General features: G+C 37.0%; 1 protein-coding gene across 1 annotated transcript in view; it reads right to left on the bottom strand.

The window, feature by feature from the left end:
• Positions 1–16,133, bottom strand: part of SYCP2L (synaptonemal complex protein 2 like) — a 74,585-nt gene that overhangs the window by 10,068 nt on the left and 48,384 nt on the right. Inside the window, exons 26-29 of the mRNA XM_054592001.1 lie at positions 16,019–16,068; positions 14,782–14,911; positions 13,692–13,765; positions 13,456–13,525 (exon numbers count right to left, since the gene is read on the bottom strand). Coding sequence (XP_054447976.1) covers positions 13,456–13,525; positions 13,692–13,765; positions 14,782–14,911; positions 16,019–16,068 — 324 coding nt within the window. The remainder of the gene's footprint in view (positions 1–13,455; positions 13,526–13,691; positions 13,766–14,781; positions 14,912–16,018; positions 16,069–16,133) is intronic.

Below are 16,133 nucleotides of genomic sequence, written 5' to 3'. Positions count from 1 at the left end.
GCTGAATAACCAAAACTGAATACTAGCTGGAGAGAAGTCTTCTAACTAAGGACAGACACCTCACCACAATGAGACTGGCAGGGAGTGCAGAGGCATGAGAGGGTTGGTGGGGCTCCCACAGGCAGCAACTGAAGTTCTGGAGGGGTATTTTAGTCACAGGGAGGTTCCCTCTGAGAAGTGTCAAGTCTAGACCTCAAGCTGGGTCCCCACCCTAAGCACCAGAACCAGGAAAGGAACCCAAATAATATATGGCTATGAAAAGGAGCAGGGTTCTGTCCACCAGGGAGAGACAGCTAAAGATGCAAAGAGCTTCAAAAAGGGCCAACACACAATTTTATGTTTGCAGCCCCATACTTGGGGTTCCGGCAGAGGAAGGGCAGAGTAAACTAGAGACATATGAAGAGAGTCTGGGATTGGTGGCTCTGGTGAGAAAGCTGATGGAGGAGCTGCCAGGATCCCTACGATGAGTCTTTCCCCATCCTGCAGAAGCCATCTCTCTCTGGCAGAGCACTCCCCTGCAAGTGACATCAACCTGAGAGGAAGCAATAGCCCTACCTGCAAGAATCTGTCTCACCCCACCCTGTGGAACTTAAACCAGGCTGCTAGGTATAGCAGGAGAATATATCAGTGATTAAACCTAACAGTGAAGGCAGATCTCTGGGAGCTCTGAGACTTTTAACTGACAATCCCCTGGGCCCAAGGCTGGTAAAAGTTGGCCTTGGTGTGCAGCCTGGTTCTTTTTTTAACCCACCAGGCCCAGTAGAGGGAGCCACAAGCTGTGGATCACTGATAGCTCCAAACAGGTTGCCCCGGACTAGTCTCAGGAAGTGTCTGACATAGGTATGTACCAGAGTTTGTGCAGATCAACATAATACATAGAAATAATTACAAACAGCAGCCAAAGTGGGAAGATAAAGAAACCAGCCCCAAATGAAAGAACAAGAGAATTCTTAAGAAGAAGAACTAAATGAAATGGAGGCAAGCAATTTATCAGGTAGAGTTTAGAATAAAGATTAAAAGGATACTCAACAGCATATAAAAAGACATGGAAATCAAAAAAGAGCCAGTCAGAAATAAACAACACCATATCTGAAATATATAATACACTGGAAGGAATAAAAAGTAGGTTAGATGAAGCAGAAGATGAAATCAATAATTTGGAAGACAAGATAGAGAAAACACCAAGCAGAGCAGCAAAAAGGAAAAAGAATTTAAAAAGAAAAAAATGAGGACAGGTAAAGACACTTTTGGGACAACATGAAGTATAACAACATCCACATCATGGGACTACCAGAAGGAAAATAGAGTGAGCAAGGGATTGCAAATTTATGTGAAGAAATAATGACCAAAACTCCCCTACTGTGGTGAAGGAAAAAGACACACAAGTCCAGAAAGCAAGAGAGTCCTAAACAAGATGGATCCAAACAGGCCTACACCAAATCACATCATAAGAAAATGGCAAGACAAAGACAAGGAGAGAATCCTAAAAGCCACAAGAGAAAAGAAATTACTTACTTACCTACAAGGGAGCAACAATTAGACTATAATCTGATTTCTAATCAGAAACATTACAGGCCAGAAGGCAGTGGCATGAAATATTCAAAGTGATAAAAAGAAAGGATCTACAACCAGGGCTACTTTACCCAGCTATGATTTAAAATTGAAAGAGAAATGAAGAACTTCCCAGACTTGGGAAGCTAAAGGAATTTAACACCAAACCATTACTGCAACAAATGTTAAAGAAATTACTCTGAGAAGAAGAAAAGAAAATTTTAAAAAAACAGATCAAAATAGTTAAAAAACAAAATGGCAATAAATACATACCTATCAACAATTAACTTAAATATAAATGGCTTACATACTCCAATCAAAAGACACAGGGTAGCTGAATGGATAAGAAAACAAGACCCATATAAATGCTATCAACAACAGACCCACCTCAGATCAAAAGATATGCATGGACTAAAAGTAAATGTATGGATAGATATTTCATGCGAATGAAAAGGAAATAAAAAGCTAAAGCTAGGGAAGCAATACATGTATCAGACAAAATAGACTTTAAAACCAAGGCTATAGTAAGAGACAAGGACTTTACATAATGAAAAGGGTACAATCCAACAAGAGTATATAACCATAGTAAATATTTACACACCCAACATAGGAACGCCTAAATCTGTAAAGCAAATCTTGATGGACATAACAGGAGAGATTGACAGAAATACAGTCATAGCTGGGGATTTTAGCACCCCATTGACTTCAATAGATAAGACTTCCCAACAGAAAATCCAAGGGAGAAAGCAGGCTTAAAAGAAAAACTGGGCCAGGTGGATTTAATGGATGCCTTCAGAGCATTTTATCCCAAGGCAGCAGAATATACATACTTTTCAAATGCACATGGAATGTTTTCTGGGACAGATCACATGTAAGGACACAAAAGGCTCAATAAATTTAAGAACATTGAAATTATATCAAGCATCTTCTCAGACCAAAATTCCATGACACTAGAAATCAATCACAAAAAGAAAACTGAAAAATACATAAAGACACGAAAACTAAATAAAGTGTTATTAAGCAATAAATGGGTCAACAAGATCAAGATAGAAATCAAAACATATCTTGAAACAAATAAAAATGAGGACATATCACCCACAATTGGCAGGACACAGGAAAAGCAATCATGAGAACAAAATTCATGGCAGTACAGGCCTATATCAAGAAACAAGTAAAAGCGCAAAGAAAAAAAAAATCTAACTTTACACTTAAAATCACTCGAAAAAGAAAAACACAATATAGCTAATAAGGTATGAATATCCAAAATTTATATAGAACTTACAAAAACACCACCAAGAAAAATGAAACTACCCAACTAAAAAATCGGCACAGGACCTGAATAGACACTTCTCCAAAGAGGACATGCAGATGGCCAATAGACATATAAAGAGATGCTCAACATCACTAATATTTGGAGAAATGTACATTAAAACTACAATGAGATATCACCTCACACCTGTCAGAATGGCTATCATCAATAAATCAACAAACAACAAGTGCTGACGAGAATGTGGAGAAAAGAGGAACCCATTTGCACTGTTGGTGGGAATGCAGACTGGTGCAGCCATTGTGGAAAGCAGTATAGAGATTTTCAGCTGTAAAAAAGCAGAAAGTTTTACCCTTTGCAACAGTATAGAAGGACATGGATAACATTATGCTGAGTGAAATAAGCCAGTCTGAGAAAGACAAATACCATATGATTTCAGTATTTTGTGGAATCTAGAATAAACTGAACTAGCACACAAAATAAAGACAGATTCCTAGATACAGAGCAGGATGACAAAAAAGCATGGGGAGTGGGGTAGGAAGTATAGGGATTGAGCAAAAAGGTAAAAGGACTCATGGACATGGACAACAGTGTGGTGATTATGGGGGGTGGGGGAGGTATAAGAGAACTAATTGGTAATGGAGAATAATACAATAGATAGATTAGATAGATAGATAGATAGATAGATAGATAGATAGATAGCAAAAACAAAAAAATATGTGTGAAGTAGGTATTTTCATACAAGCAAAAACTGAGGAAGTTCCTCTATAACAGACCCTCAGCAAAGTTGTACCATAGACAGAAAAAAAGAGTTCTCTTATGGAAAGTGTGAGAAACAAGAAGAATGTAAGCAAAGTAGTAAATATGTGTATATATAAAAATATAAATGACTACATAAAACATGGCTTCACTTTTTAAATTAAATTAAAGAACACCACCATATAATGTGGTTGGGCTAGGATAATGGAATTCAAGAGTCGCAGCTCCTTTATAATGTGGTAGGAAAGCAATCCTATGGAGTAAATTCGAACTTTGAAAATTTATACATGTTATAATTTCTAGGTTAATAAATGAAAAAACAGAGTATATATAACTACAAATGAGTAGAGGGATAAATGGAGTGAGAAAAAAAACTTAAGCAAAATAAAAATACAAGAATAAAAAAAGTAATTGTATCACATAGCAAGTACAAATAAATTGATAGATATAATCCAAATAGAGCAGTAATTACATTATATGTAAATGGACTAAATACTCCAGTTAAAAGTCAAATACTATGATGTGAACGGTCAGAGAGTCCAATGATAGGCTATTTACAATATCTAGAATGTTAGAATATATGTTATACATAAAAGGGTGAAAATCCTACCATGCAAATTCTAAACAAAAGAAATTACAGACTTTGAGACAAAAGCATTACTGGAGATAAAGGGGGTCACTACCTAATGATAAAAGTTTCAATATACTATAAGGATAAATTATTTTACATTTATAAGTAATGAAACATATTCTTATAAGTCAAAATTAGAACCAACAGAGAAAATTGGCAAGTCCACAATCATAACAAGAGGGCTTGACAAACAGTTCTCAACAACTGATAGAACAAGTACACTGAAAAAAATTAGTATTTAAATATAAAATATTTAAATTTAAAATACTTAAATTTTATATATTTATATATAAATAATAAATTTATATATTTATTATTTATATTTATATATAAATTTTATATATTTAAATAAAATATTTAAATTTAAGGCCCTGACTGGTGTTGCTCAGCGGATTGAGTGCCAGCCTGCAAACCAAAGAGCCACTGGTTAAATTCCCAGTCATGGCACATGCCTGGGTTCTGGTCCAGGTCCTCTGTAGGGGGTGTGTGAGAGGCAATCACACATCGATGTTTCTCTCCCTCTCTTTCACCCTCCCTTCCCCTTTCTCTAAAAATAAATATAATCTTAAAAATAAAGAAAAAACATAGTTAAGAAAAGTGACCTAATGGATATGCACATGTAGAGACAACAAAGCCAATAATTGTGGACTACATAACTACAAAATAATCTTTGAAAAATTTGGCATATATTGGACCATAAAGTACATCTCAACATTTCAAAGCATGTAATCATACAGACTGTTCTCTGGCTACAAAGAAATCAAGCCATAAAACAATAATAAACAGAGCCAGAAAAATACAATACCATTGAGAATTGAGAAATACACTTCCTTTCCCTGCATTCATTGCAGCATTATTCATGGTGGCCAAGACATGGAGACAACCAAGTGTCTATTGATAGAGGACTGGATAAAGAAGATGTGGTACATGTATACAATGGGATACTACTCAGCCATAAAAAAAGATGAAATATTGGGTTGGCCAAAAAGTCGGTATTTTTTTTCCATAAAATAAAAGATATAGTTTTATTTTCTTTTTTTAAAATATCTAATCTCTACTATATATTTTTCTATTACCATTTAGTCTCCTTATAGCTCCCTGCTGCCAGGAATCACCATACTGTTGTCCATGTCAGTGAGTTTCTTTTCCTTTTTGCTCAATCCCTCCACCAGTTCCTGCCATTAGCTATCTGTCATCTGTTCTCTATCTATGACTGTCTCTATTTTGCTTGTTAGTTCAGTATGTTTGTTAGATTCCACATGAGTGAAATAATATGTTATTTGTCTTTCTCCAACTGGCTTATTTCACTTAGCATAATATTCTCCAGGTCCATCTGTACTGTTGCAAAGGGTAAAATTTTATTCTTTTTTACAGCCAAGTTGTATTCTATTATGTAAATGTTCCACAGTTTGTTTATCCACTCATCTACTTAGACACTTGGGTTGCTTTCATATCTTGGCAATTGTAAATAATGCTGCAATGCACATAGGGGTGCTTATGATCTTTTGAATTAGTGTTTTGGGTTCCTTTGGATATATTCCCAGAAGTATGATTGCTGGGTCAAAAGGCAGATCCATTTTTAACCTTTTGAGGTCTCTCCACACTGCCTTCCACAGTGGCTACACCAGTATTCATTCCCACCAACAATTAACAAGGGTTCCCCTTTCTCCACATCCTCACCAGGACTTGTTGTTTGTTGACTTATTCATGATAGCCATTCTGACAGGCATGAAATGGTATCTCATTGGGGTTTTTATTTGCATTTCTCTGATGATTAGTGACATTGAGCATCTTTTCATAAGTCTATTGGCCATCTGTATGTCCTCTTTGGAGAAGTGTCTATTCAGGTTCTTTGCCCATTTTTTTATTGCGTGGTTTGTTTTTTGGTGTTGAATTTTATAAGTACTTTATAAATTTTGGATACTAACCCCTTATCAAATGTATAGGCCAATATGATCTTCCATTCTGTGAGTTGTCTTTTTATTTTGTTGACAATCTCCTTTGTTGTGCAAGGTGGAGCCAAGATGGAGGTATAGGTAGATATGCTTCACTTCCTCACACAACCAAAAAGGAGGATAACAACCAATTTAAAAACAAAAAAAAACCCAGAACTGCCAGAAAGTTGAACTGTATGGAAGTCTGACAACCAAGGAGTTAAAGAAACATTCATCCAGATTGGTAGGATGGGCATAGACAGGAAGCTGTTGGTGGTGAGAACATGTGACAAGGAAGCTGGCAGACTGGGATATGACACATTCACTTGTGGATAAGCCGGGAGGAACAACCAGAGAGCAATACAAACTGTGCAACTCAGGGTTCTGGCACAGGAAACTAAAGCTTCAAAATCTCTGGCTGTAAAAATCTGTAGGGGTTTCAGTGTTGGGAGAAACTCCCATTCTCACAGGAGAGTCCATTGGAGGGACCCACAGGATCCTATAACATATACAAGCCCACCTACCTGGTAATCAGTTCCTGAAAGGGCACAATCTGCTCGTGGGAAGTGAGGGAAGTGACTGAAAGTGGGGTGAGAGCCAAGAAAGGGGCATGGTTCCCTCTCTGGCCCTTCCTCCATACACATGGCCCGAACACAGTGAAGTGGGTTGCCCTGCCCTGGCAAATACCTAAGACTCTGCCCCTTACAATGTAACAATTGCACTGAGACAAAGAAATATGGCCCAAATGAAAGAACACATCAAAACTCCAGAAAAATAACTAAGCAATGGGGAGAGTGCCAACCTATCAGATACAGAGTTCAAAACACTGGTAATCAGGATGCTCACAGAAATGACTGAGTATGGTCACAAAATAGAGGAAGAAGTGAAGCCTGTGCAAAGTGAAATAAAGAAAAACATACAGGAAACCAACAGTGAAGGGAAGGAAACCTCCACTCAAATCAACGATGTGGAACAAAAGGAAGAAATAGACATTCAACCAGGACAGAATGAAGAAACAAGAATTTTAAAAAATGAGAGGCTGAGGAACCTATAGGACAACTTTAAACATTCTAACATATGAATCATAGGGGTGCCAGAAGGAGAAGAGGAAGAACAAGAAATTGGAAACTTATCTGAAAAAATAATGAAGGAAAACTTCCCCAATCTGGCCAAGGAAATAGATATGCAAGTCCAAGAAGCTCAGAGAGTTCCAAAGAAGTTGGATACAGGAGAAACACACCAAGACACATCATAATGGAATTGCCAAAAATTAAAGATAAGGAATCTTAAAAGTACCAAGAGAAAAGGAGGCCATTATCTGCAAAGAAGTTCTCATAAGACTATCAGCTGATTTCTCCAAAGAAACCTTGCAGGTAAAAGGGGATGGAAAGAAGTATTCAAAGTCATGAAAGGACCTACATCCAAGATTACTTTATCCAGCAAAGATATCATTTAGAATGGAAGGGCAGATAAAGTCCTTCCCAGATAAGGTCAAGTTAAAGGAGTTCATCATCACCAAACCCTTATTATATGAAATGTTAAAGAGACTTACCTCAGAATAAAAAAGCTCAAAACTATGAACAGAAAAATGGCAACAAACTCACAACTATCAATAACTGAACCTAAAAAACAAACAAAAACAAACTAAGCAAACAACTAGAACAGGAACAGAATCACAGAAATGGATATCACATGGAGGGTTATCAGCAGGGAGGGGTGGGTGGGAATGGGGTCAAAAGGTACAGGGAATAAGAAGCATAATTGTTAAGCACAAAATAGACAGAGGAAGGTTAAGAATAGTATAGGAAATGGAGAATCCAAAGAACTTATATATATGAACTAAGGGTGGGCAGATGCTGGGCACAAGGGGGGTGCAGGGCAGAGGGGGATAAAAAGGGAAAAAATGAGACAACTATAATAGCATAATCAATAAAATATACTTTAAAAAACTTTTAACTTTGGTGAAATCCCATTGTTTGTTTTTTTTGTTTTGTTTTGTTATGTTTTCCTTGCCTGGGGAGATATATCTGATAAAAAATTTCTATGAGCAACATCTGAGATTTTACTGTCGATATTTTCTTCTATGATTCTTATGGTCTCTGGTCTAACATTTAAGTCTTTGATCCATTTTGAACTTATTCTTGTGTGTGGTGTAAGAAGTGATCTAGTTTCATTTTTCTACACATATGTGTCTGATTTTCCAAACACCATTTATTGAATAGACTATCTTTAGTCCATTGTATGTGCTTGCTTCCTCTGTCAAATATTAATTGACTATAAAGGTACGGGTTTATTTCCGGGCTCTCTATTCTGTTCCATTGATCTATATGTCTGTTTTTACACCAGTACCAGGCTGTTTTGTTTACCATGGACTTGTAGTATAGTTTCACAAAAGGTAGCATGATTCCTCCAACTTTGTTGTTTTCCAGGATCACTGTTGCTATGTGGAGCCTTTTGTGGTTCCATATAAGTTTTTGAAATATTTGTTCTAGTTCTGTGAAATAGGCCATTGGAATCTTAAGAATTCTGTTGAATCTACAGATTGCTCTGGGTAATATGGACATTTTAATGATGTTAGTTTGTCCTATCAATGAACATGGTATGTGCTTCCACTTATATGCATCTTCTTCAGTTTCTTTCTTCAGTGTCTTATAATTTTCCAAGTACAGGTCTTTTATATCCTTGGTTAGGTTTATTCCTAGGTATTTTATTCGTTTTGAAGCAATTGTGAATGGGATTGTTTTCTTAATTTCCCTTTCTATTAGTTCATTATTGGCATATAAAAAGGCAACTGATTTGTGGAGATTAATTTTGTATCATGCTACTTTCCTGAATTCATTTATCAGGTCTAGTAGTTTCTTGGTGTAATCTTTGGGGTTCTCTATGTACCATATTATGTAATCTGCAAATAAAGAGAGTTTTACTTCTTCCTTTCCAGTTTGGATGCCTTTTATTTCTTGTTGTTGTTGTTGTTGTTGTTGTTGTTGTTCAGGTACAGTTGTCTCCATTTTCCCTCTTCCATTCCCTCCTGCCCCACCCATCCCCACCTCCCACCCTTGATCCTACCCCCCTTTGGCTCTGTCCATGTATCCTTTATTCATGTTCCTTGACTACCCTTCCCATTTTCCCCCCATTATCCCCCTTCCCCTCCCCTCTGGTTACTGTCAGTTTGGTCTTTATTTCAATGTCTCAGGTTATGTTTTGCTTGCTTGTTTGTTCTGTTGATTTGGTTCCATTTATAGGTGAGATTATATGGTATTTTTCTTTCACCCTCTGGCTTACTTCACTTAGCATAATGCTGTCCAGATCTTCCCATGCTGTCACTAGGGTAGATTGCTGTGGCTAGGACTTCCAAAAGACATATTTTTCATTTTTACCAATGACTTTATTGATTTGGCTATTTTGAGTATGTCAAGCTATCTCCCACATGGTATAACACTGGTTTTCTCAATTTATGTATCAATTTGATCACTATCAACTTTGACTGGTCTACGCAAATGTGGAGCATCATCCAGCAAGAAATCTCCAGCATGAAATTTCACAAAGCACTTTTGACACATTTGATCAATCACAGCACCTTCTTCAAACACTGAACATATCTTTTTTTGCATTTCAGTTGCATTTTGTTTCTTGAAATAATAAATCATAATATGTCAAAAATGTTGCATATTTTCTTCCATCTTCAATATTAAAATGACTACACAAAAATTCACCAATTTTGATAAGGTTTTTTAAATGTGCACTGATATAATAGCTGTCACAATACAATAAAAAAAAACTTTCAAATGAAGTTAAAGACAACTAAGCACTACTAGAGCCATTTTTGGAAAAACCAAATGAACTTTTGTTCAACCCAATACTGTCATTTGCAATGCGTGGATTGACCTTGAGAATATTATGGTAAGTAAAAGAAGTTAGTCAGAAAAAGCTAAGAACCACATGATTTCACTCATATGTGGGATATAGAACTGAAATTCATGGGCATAGACAGCAGTGTACTGGTTACCAAGGAGAAGGGTAGTAGAGTGGTGTGGGGTTGGGTGCAGAGAGCCTAACATACGGTGATGGAAGATGGTCTGACTGTAGGTGGTGGGCACACAGTGCAATGTGCAAATCTTGTATCATAAAAATGTACACTTGAAACCTATATGACATGTTATGCAATGTCACCCCAAAAATGTAATTAAAATTTTTTAAAAGAAAAAACAGAAAACATTTAAAAATAAGTAATAATAAATCTATATTACAATGTGTGGGGTTTACCTAGAGCAATACTTTGAAGTGTATAGCATTAAATGTATATAATATAGAAAATAGTATATGGGAATATCTTTGACTTTTGATAGAGAAGAATTTCTCAAGACTAAAAAAGTACCAAGTATAGGGAAAAGATAAATATTGTAGAATTCATTACTATTAAAAACTTTCATTTTTTTTAAAAAGATGTCATGAAGATATAAATACAGTATCATACACAGTTAGAAGTGCAAACCACAAAGCAGAAGAAGACATACCACAATGTGCAAGAAGATATTTATAAAACACATAGCAAGTCCAGAGTATATGAAGAACTCCTAGGAATTTATATAAAAAGACAATCCTATTGGCAAATCAGCAAGACATGTTTAGACACTACACACACACACACACACACACACACACACACACACACAAAATTCAAATGGCTAATAAACATATAAAATGATGCTTAAACTTTATCAGGGATATTCAAATTAAAACTTTAATGTATACACAAACATACATGTACACACACGTCAAAAATTTTAAATATCAAATGGTGACAAGAAAGTGAAGCAGCAGAATTCTCATACACAGCTGGTAAGAAAGTTAATTGATACAACCACTTTGGAAAAAGTTTGTCACATCTAAAACTGTTAAAGATATATATATATCTTTATATATATATATATATATATATATATATATATATATATATATATTCTGTGGTCCAGCAGTTCTATTTCTAAAAATATACCTAGAGAACATTTATGCTACCCACATGATGAAATAAATGTACATGATTCTTTATCACAGCACTATCTCTAACTAAAACTGTAAACAATTCAAAAACTCCACAGTACTGAATGAATAAGTACGTGATGATATATTCATGTAACTGAATGCTATATTGTGATGAAAGTGAATATACTTTGTTGCACTGGGCGGCGGAGAGACAGGGCATGCCCACTGCAGGGAAACGCCACCTGGTTCGCTCCTGCCCCGGCCCAGGCAGCAACTTCTGCAGGCAGACGGAGCAAGTTGCAAGAACCACGGCGCCCCCGGTATCTGAGGGATACCATCCAGGGCCAGCTGAGATGGGAGCAGGGCTCTGAATCCCACAGAGCCCATCCCAGGGTTGTCACGGATGGAAGGAATAAAATCAAGTCGTCGCAAACACTTTTCTGTTTGCCAGGAGAGGGGACACGGCACATCCCTCTAGTGGGGAAGGCCCCGAGCCCCTTTGTTCAAAGGCTTTTATTGAAAAAGTTATCACTAGGGCTAGGTTAACAGCAATGCACAGGTTATCTCATTACATCAGTAAATTAATGTTCACAGAGAATGGGTGATGTTTTGAAGACAAACAAATGACAGGAACACATCTATCTACATGAGTCTGAGCAGAGACTAGTAAACAAGAGAGACAACTAGACATGAAAGGGTAGTAAACATGAGTGCCTAAAGGTACAGGGTTAGCATCTATAAATAATGTAAATTTCCTTCCCAGCATGAGCCAGCTAGAGCTTTTGAGGGAAGAACAAAGCACACTTTAAAGAATTTACTTTTAGGCCTAGTTTAGGCTGATTCCTGCATTGTTTCAAGCCTGAGCCAGGTGGGGGGAAGGAGCTGCCAAGAGACAAGGAGACTTATTTTGGATAGAGTGAGGACTCCAGCCATGTCCTAGCCGAGTCGAGGGGTGCAGGCCTTTTTGCCCTTTCTCCATGTCCCCCAATTTCTTGTCTGCTGCCAATATTCTATCGGCATCTGTCTTAGGTTGTATACCTCAGCTCGAGGTAACTTACCCGTCTTTGATAACCAATCATCCATGGCAAAGCAGAGAGGCAGGAGCTATTCCCCTGCCAGCGGGGACAGGTTATGTCTCCTCAGGAGCCTGTTTCTCCAAGGCCTCCTGCTTATTTCCAGCCTTGGGGCCCTCCAGCCTGTCGGCAGGGTTACAGTTCCTGAAACCAGACAGGCCATTTCCCAACAATACTTCATCTACATGCCTCAGCTTAAATGAATCTTACAAATGATTTTGAGCAAAAGAAGTAGACCACATGAGACACACACAATATGATGTCATTTGTTTAAATTTCAAAGCACATATAAACTACCTATTACTTAGGATGCACACAAAGAAAGTAAAATTATGAAGAAAAGCAACAGAACCATCTCCACAAGTCAGGGCTGTCATTGCCACTGTGAGAGACGAAAGGAATGAATAGGGTGTGGCCCTGTGTTAAGGATCCTACATCAATGACAATTTTCTAGTTGTCACTCTGAGCTGAAGTTACATATATGTTCACCTTATAATCATTTTTTATCTGTATACATGTTCTGTGTTCTCTTCTGAATGTGTGGTATTCTTTACAATGTAAAAGTGAAAAAATAAATAAAAGCACCGTAATCAAATACAAAACTAAACTTAATGGGCCCCTGTGAGGAGGGCAGTGGCTGGGGGCGAGGCGTACCAAGATTTGGAAATAATAATGTTCTTAAACTGTATTGTTGTTGGCAGATGTTTGTTGTGGTGATATACTAAATATCCTGCACATAATTTATAACTATTTGACTTTTCCTAAAACTTAATTTAAAACATAAGGAAAAAAACAAACAGTTCACAAACACCCTAAAGAGCGCTTAGGCACTATACTAATTCACCACATTCTGAATTAGCCTGGAGACCTTCATATCATTGTTACCATGAAAAATGAATTTGGAAGTTTTAATACCTTGGCCACACAACTTTTTGAAGCATTGCTGATATACTCTAAGTCCCCCCACTGAGCCCTTCTCTGTGGCCAAAAGTGAGTCATGCTGCTTGATGAGATTAGGGTCCCCAAGCTCTATGCTCCTTGACACAAAACATTCTTGCTCTTAAGTGAGGCGCCCTCTCCCTCCCCTTGACCTTCATGCACATTTGGAGCTGGTGAGCAGATGGTGCTGCTCTCTCCAAGGCCTAGCAATCTTCACTCTGTAAAGTGATTTTATCTGCTGCAATTTGAATAACAACCCAGCCTGAAAATCAGATTAATTTTGCTTTGCTCTGCAAAAAGAGTTTAGTGTTCTCTCACCTCTGTCTTCCAGATTTTCCAGTTTATGTTTGAGGTTAGCACTTTTCATCAATGACTTTTGGTTCACAGCCTTAAAAGAAAAGAAAAAAAAAACAGGCCACAAATATACGTATTTATACCATAACAAAAAACAAATGGATGTTACATTATCACTTAAGAAGAAATAAGCCAGTACATTATGCAAATATAACATTATTCCTGGAAAACCAGATGAAAACCCAGCAATTAAAAAGTACCTCAAATAAATTTTCTTCAACTTCTGAGTCCTCCAATGAAGAGCGACTGCTCAGTGGGTGGGAACTTTGAAGTTCTGAGTGTTAGAGAGAACAGTTGCAAGGGAATAAACACACTAAGAAGCAACTTCAGACATTAACATTTCACTATCCCTTTAGATATTAAATTTCACCACCAAAAAAATGGGGGGCACAGCACTAACTGAAACAACAACAAAAACACTTCGACTGTATCTCTCATGACATGTATGATTATTAGATTTGCAGCTCTGTAGATAAAATAAATAGCCAGTTCAGATCAGCACCTTTCATAGCTGCCCACCTGGCCCAAATTCATGGGCAAGATTCTACTGTCCCAGCCCTATAATCCCCCTCCTTCTTCTTTCTTTTAGTTCTACTCCCCTACTTCCTCTTATTCTCTAATGCTAATTTTCTCCCCTGCTTGTTTCTTTTCCTGACTTCCTTTCTGTCAGCAGCAGCCACGCTACGAGGTTGTCATTTGCACTTATTTAGAGCCATTATGTGCCTTGTAATGTGCTAAACTGCAGAACAATAAAGGAAACCTTTAAAAGATGCAAATCGTTTTAATAAAATTCAGCGAGGGTTAAGATACCTTATCTGTCAAGGGTTGGCAAACTCTGGCCCTCAAGCCCTTCTGCCACCTAGTTTTATAATTAAAGTTTTATGAAAACACAGCCATGCTCATTGATTTACAGCTTGTCTGTGTCTGATCTTGTGCTACAACTGCAGAGTTAGATAGATGCAGCAGAAAAAACAGGGGCCAAAAAGCAAAAAATATTTACTATCCAGTCCTTTACAGAAAAAGTACCAGCCCCTGCTAACAAGTCATCATTTGAGTTTCTTGCTTCTTTAAAAGAGGAGAACCAGCAATTCTTAGGTACAAGCTGATCTCAAACATTAAAGTAAAATTAAAATATAATTATCATCTATCTGTTGCCAATGAGATTATTAAAGAGAACAATCATATCTTCACACTTTTTTCAACAGGTATGAAAAGAAAAATGTTTTTACTTCAAATTATCTTTCCCAAAATATAATTTTTTTCCTTTGTAAATCAACAGAAATCAGGTACCTGTTTTCTGTGCAGAAACTTCAGGAGTTAAAAGGACAGAATTGCCCTTCAGCTTTGTTCCAGAAATTGTTGCAGGCATGGCATTATTTTGCCTGGCGGTATCTTTCTGTAATGATGTTAGAAGTTTAGCCTAAAATATAGTACTCTTTAGAAGTGTTAACATTCATAATCACTCAAGACAAGTTATCAAAAAATTCCAAGACATTTCCAATATCCTTTATATAAGTTTACATATTAGATCTGCTCCATTTGAAAGTAAACACTAAAACTATGATATCCCAGAGCTGGAGCACATTAGGTCATATACCAATTGATAATTCTAAATAAAAAATAACTCCAAAGCAAAGTTCTCAAAGTGCGGTCCCAGACCACAGCATCAGCAACACCGGGAACCTGATGGAAATGCAAATTCTCCAGCCCCACCTGCAATCTACTCGGTCGGAACTCTGGGGATAGGACCCAGTTACCCATGTTCTAACAAGTCACGCTGGTCATTCTGATGACTGCTAAAGTTTTTTTTTTAATCTTTATTGTATTTTTTTCCATTACCATTTAGTCCCCTTATACAAAGCTAACCACCACTCTAAATCAGGCTCTTGTAAATAGAATTGTATCGGAACACAGCACACCTGTGCATTCCGGTGCTGAGAGAGGTAATTCAGCTAATCACGGGAAAAATTAGGCTTTGAATTGGTCTGGAGGACACTGGTGTTCATACTCTTAACTAGTTTGCTATAAAACAAGGATAAGTGAAGGGAAGTAAGAAACTTGGAAGGTTTACTCAGTATTTATATAGCCCTGAAGACATTTCAACCACTTGCAAAATAAAGATTTAAATGTTTAAATTACTAAAAGCTTTGGAAGTAACATATCAACAAACTGAACACTACAGGAAGAATTAAACCAAGAAGTTTATTTTTAAAAGTAAATTCAAAAGAGCACACATTGGCACTACATCAGAACAGCCCAGATTTTAAACAGTGTTATAAAATCTTTCAGCAACATTTGGGAAAAATGAAACAAGTTCCTAAATCTTTACCCATGATTCATTCTAAACGTTTAGAAGCTCTTCCAGTTTCTACTGACGGTGGTTTACATACCACTGCTTTGTTATTCTCATATTTCTGAAAGTTGTTTTTTTTTTTTTAGAAATAGATGCAGTTTAACCCTAAACAGATTGACCTGTCCCATGCTTATGCCATAAGGGCACAAGGCAGCCCAGATAAAATTTACTTACTTGGTCTTTCTCATGGTCACTGCCCAGACTAGGAGAGGAAAGTGGCAAGACTAAAATGAAAGGGGAAAGTATACAATAGATAAATTTATTTATGAGAAATACAAAGCTCATTTAT

This window comes from Pteronotus mesoamericanus, unplaced genomic scaffold (genome assembly GCF_021234165.1).
Source record: "Pteronotus mesoamericanus isolate MK-2021 breed Mesoamerican mustached bat unplaced genomic scaffold, CSHL_Meso_final scaffold_31, whole genome shotgun sequence".
NCBI lineage: Eukaryota > Metazoa > Chordata > Mammalia > Chiroptera > Mormoopidae > Pteronotus > Pteronotus mesoamericanus.
The sequence above is the reverse complement of the archived record's forward strand: the minus strand, read 5'-3'. Positions and strand labels throughout refer to the sequence as shown.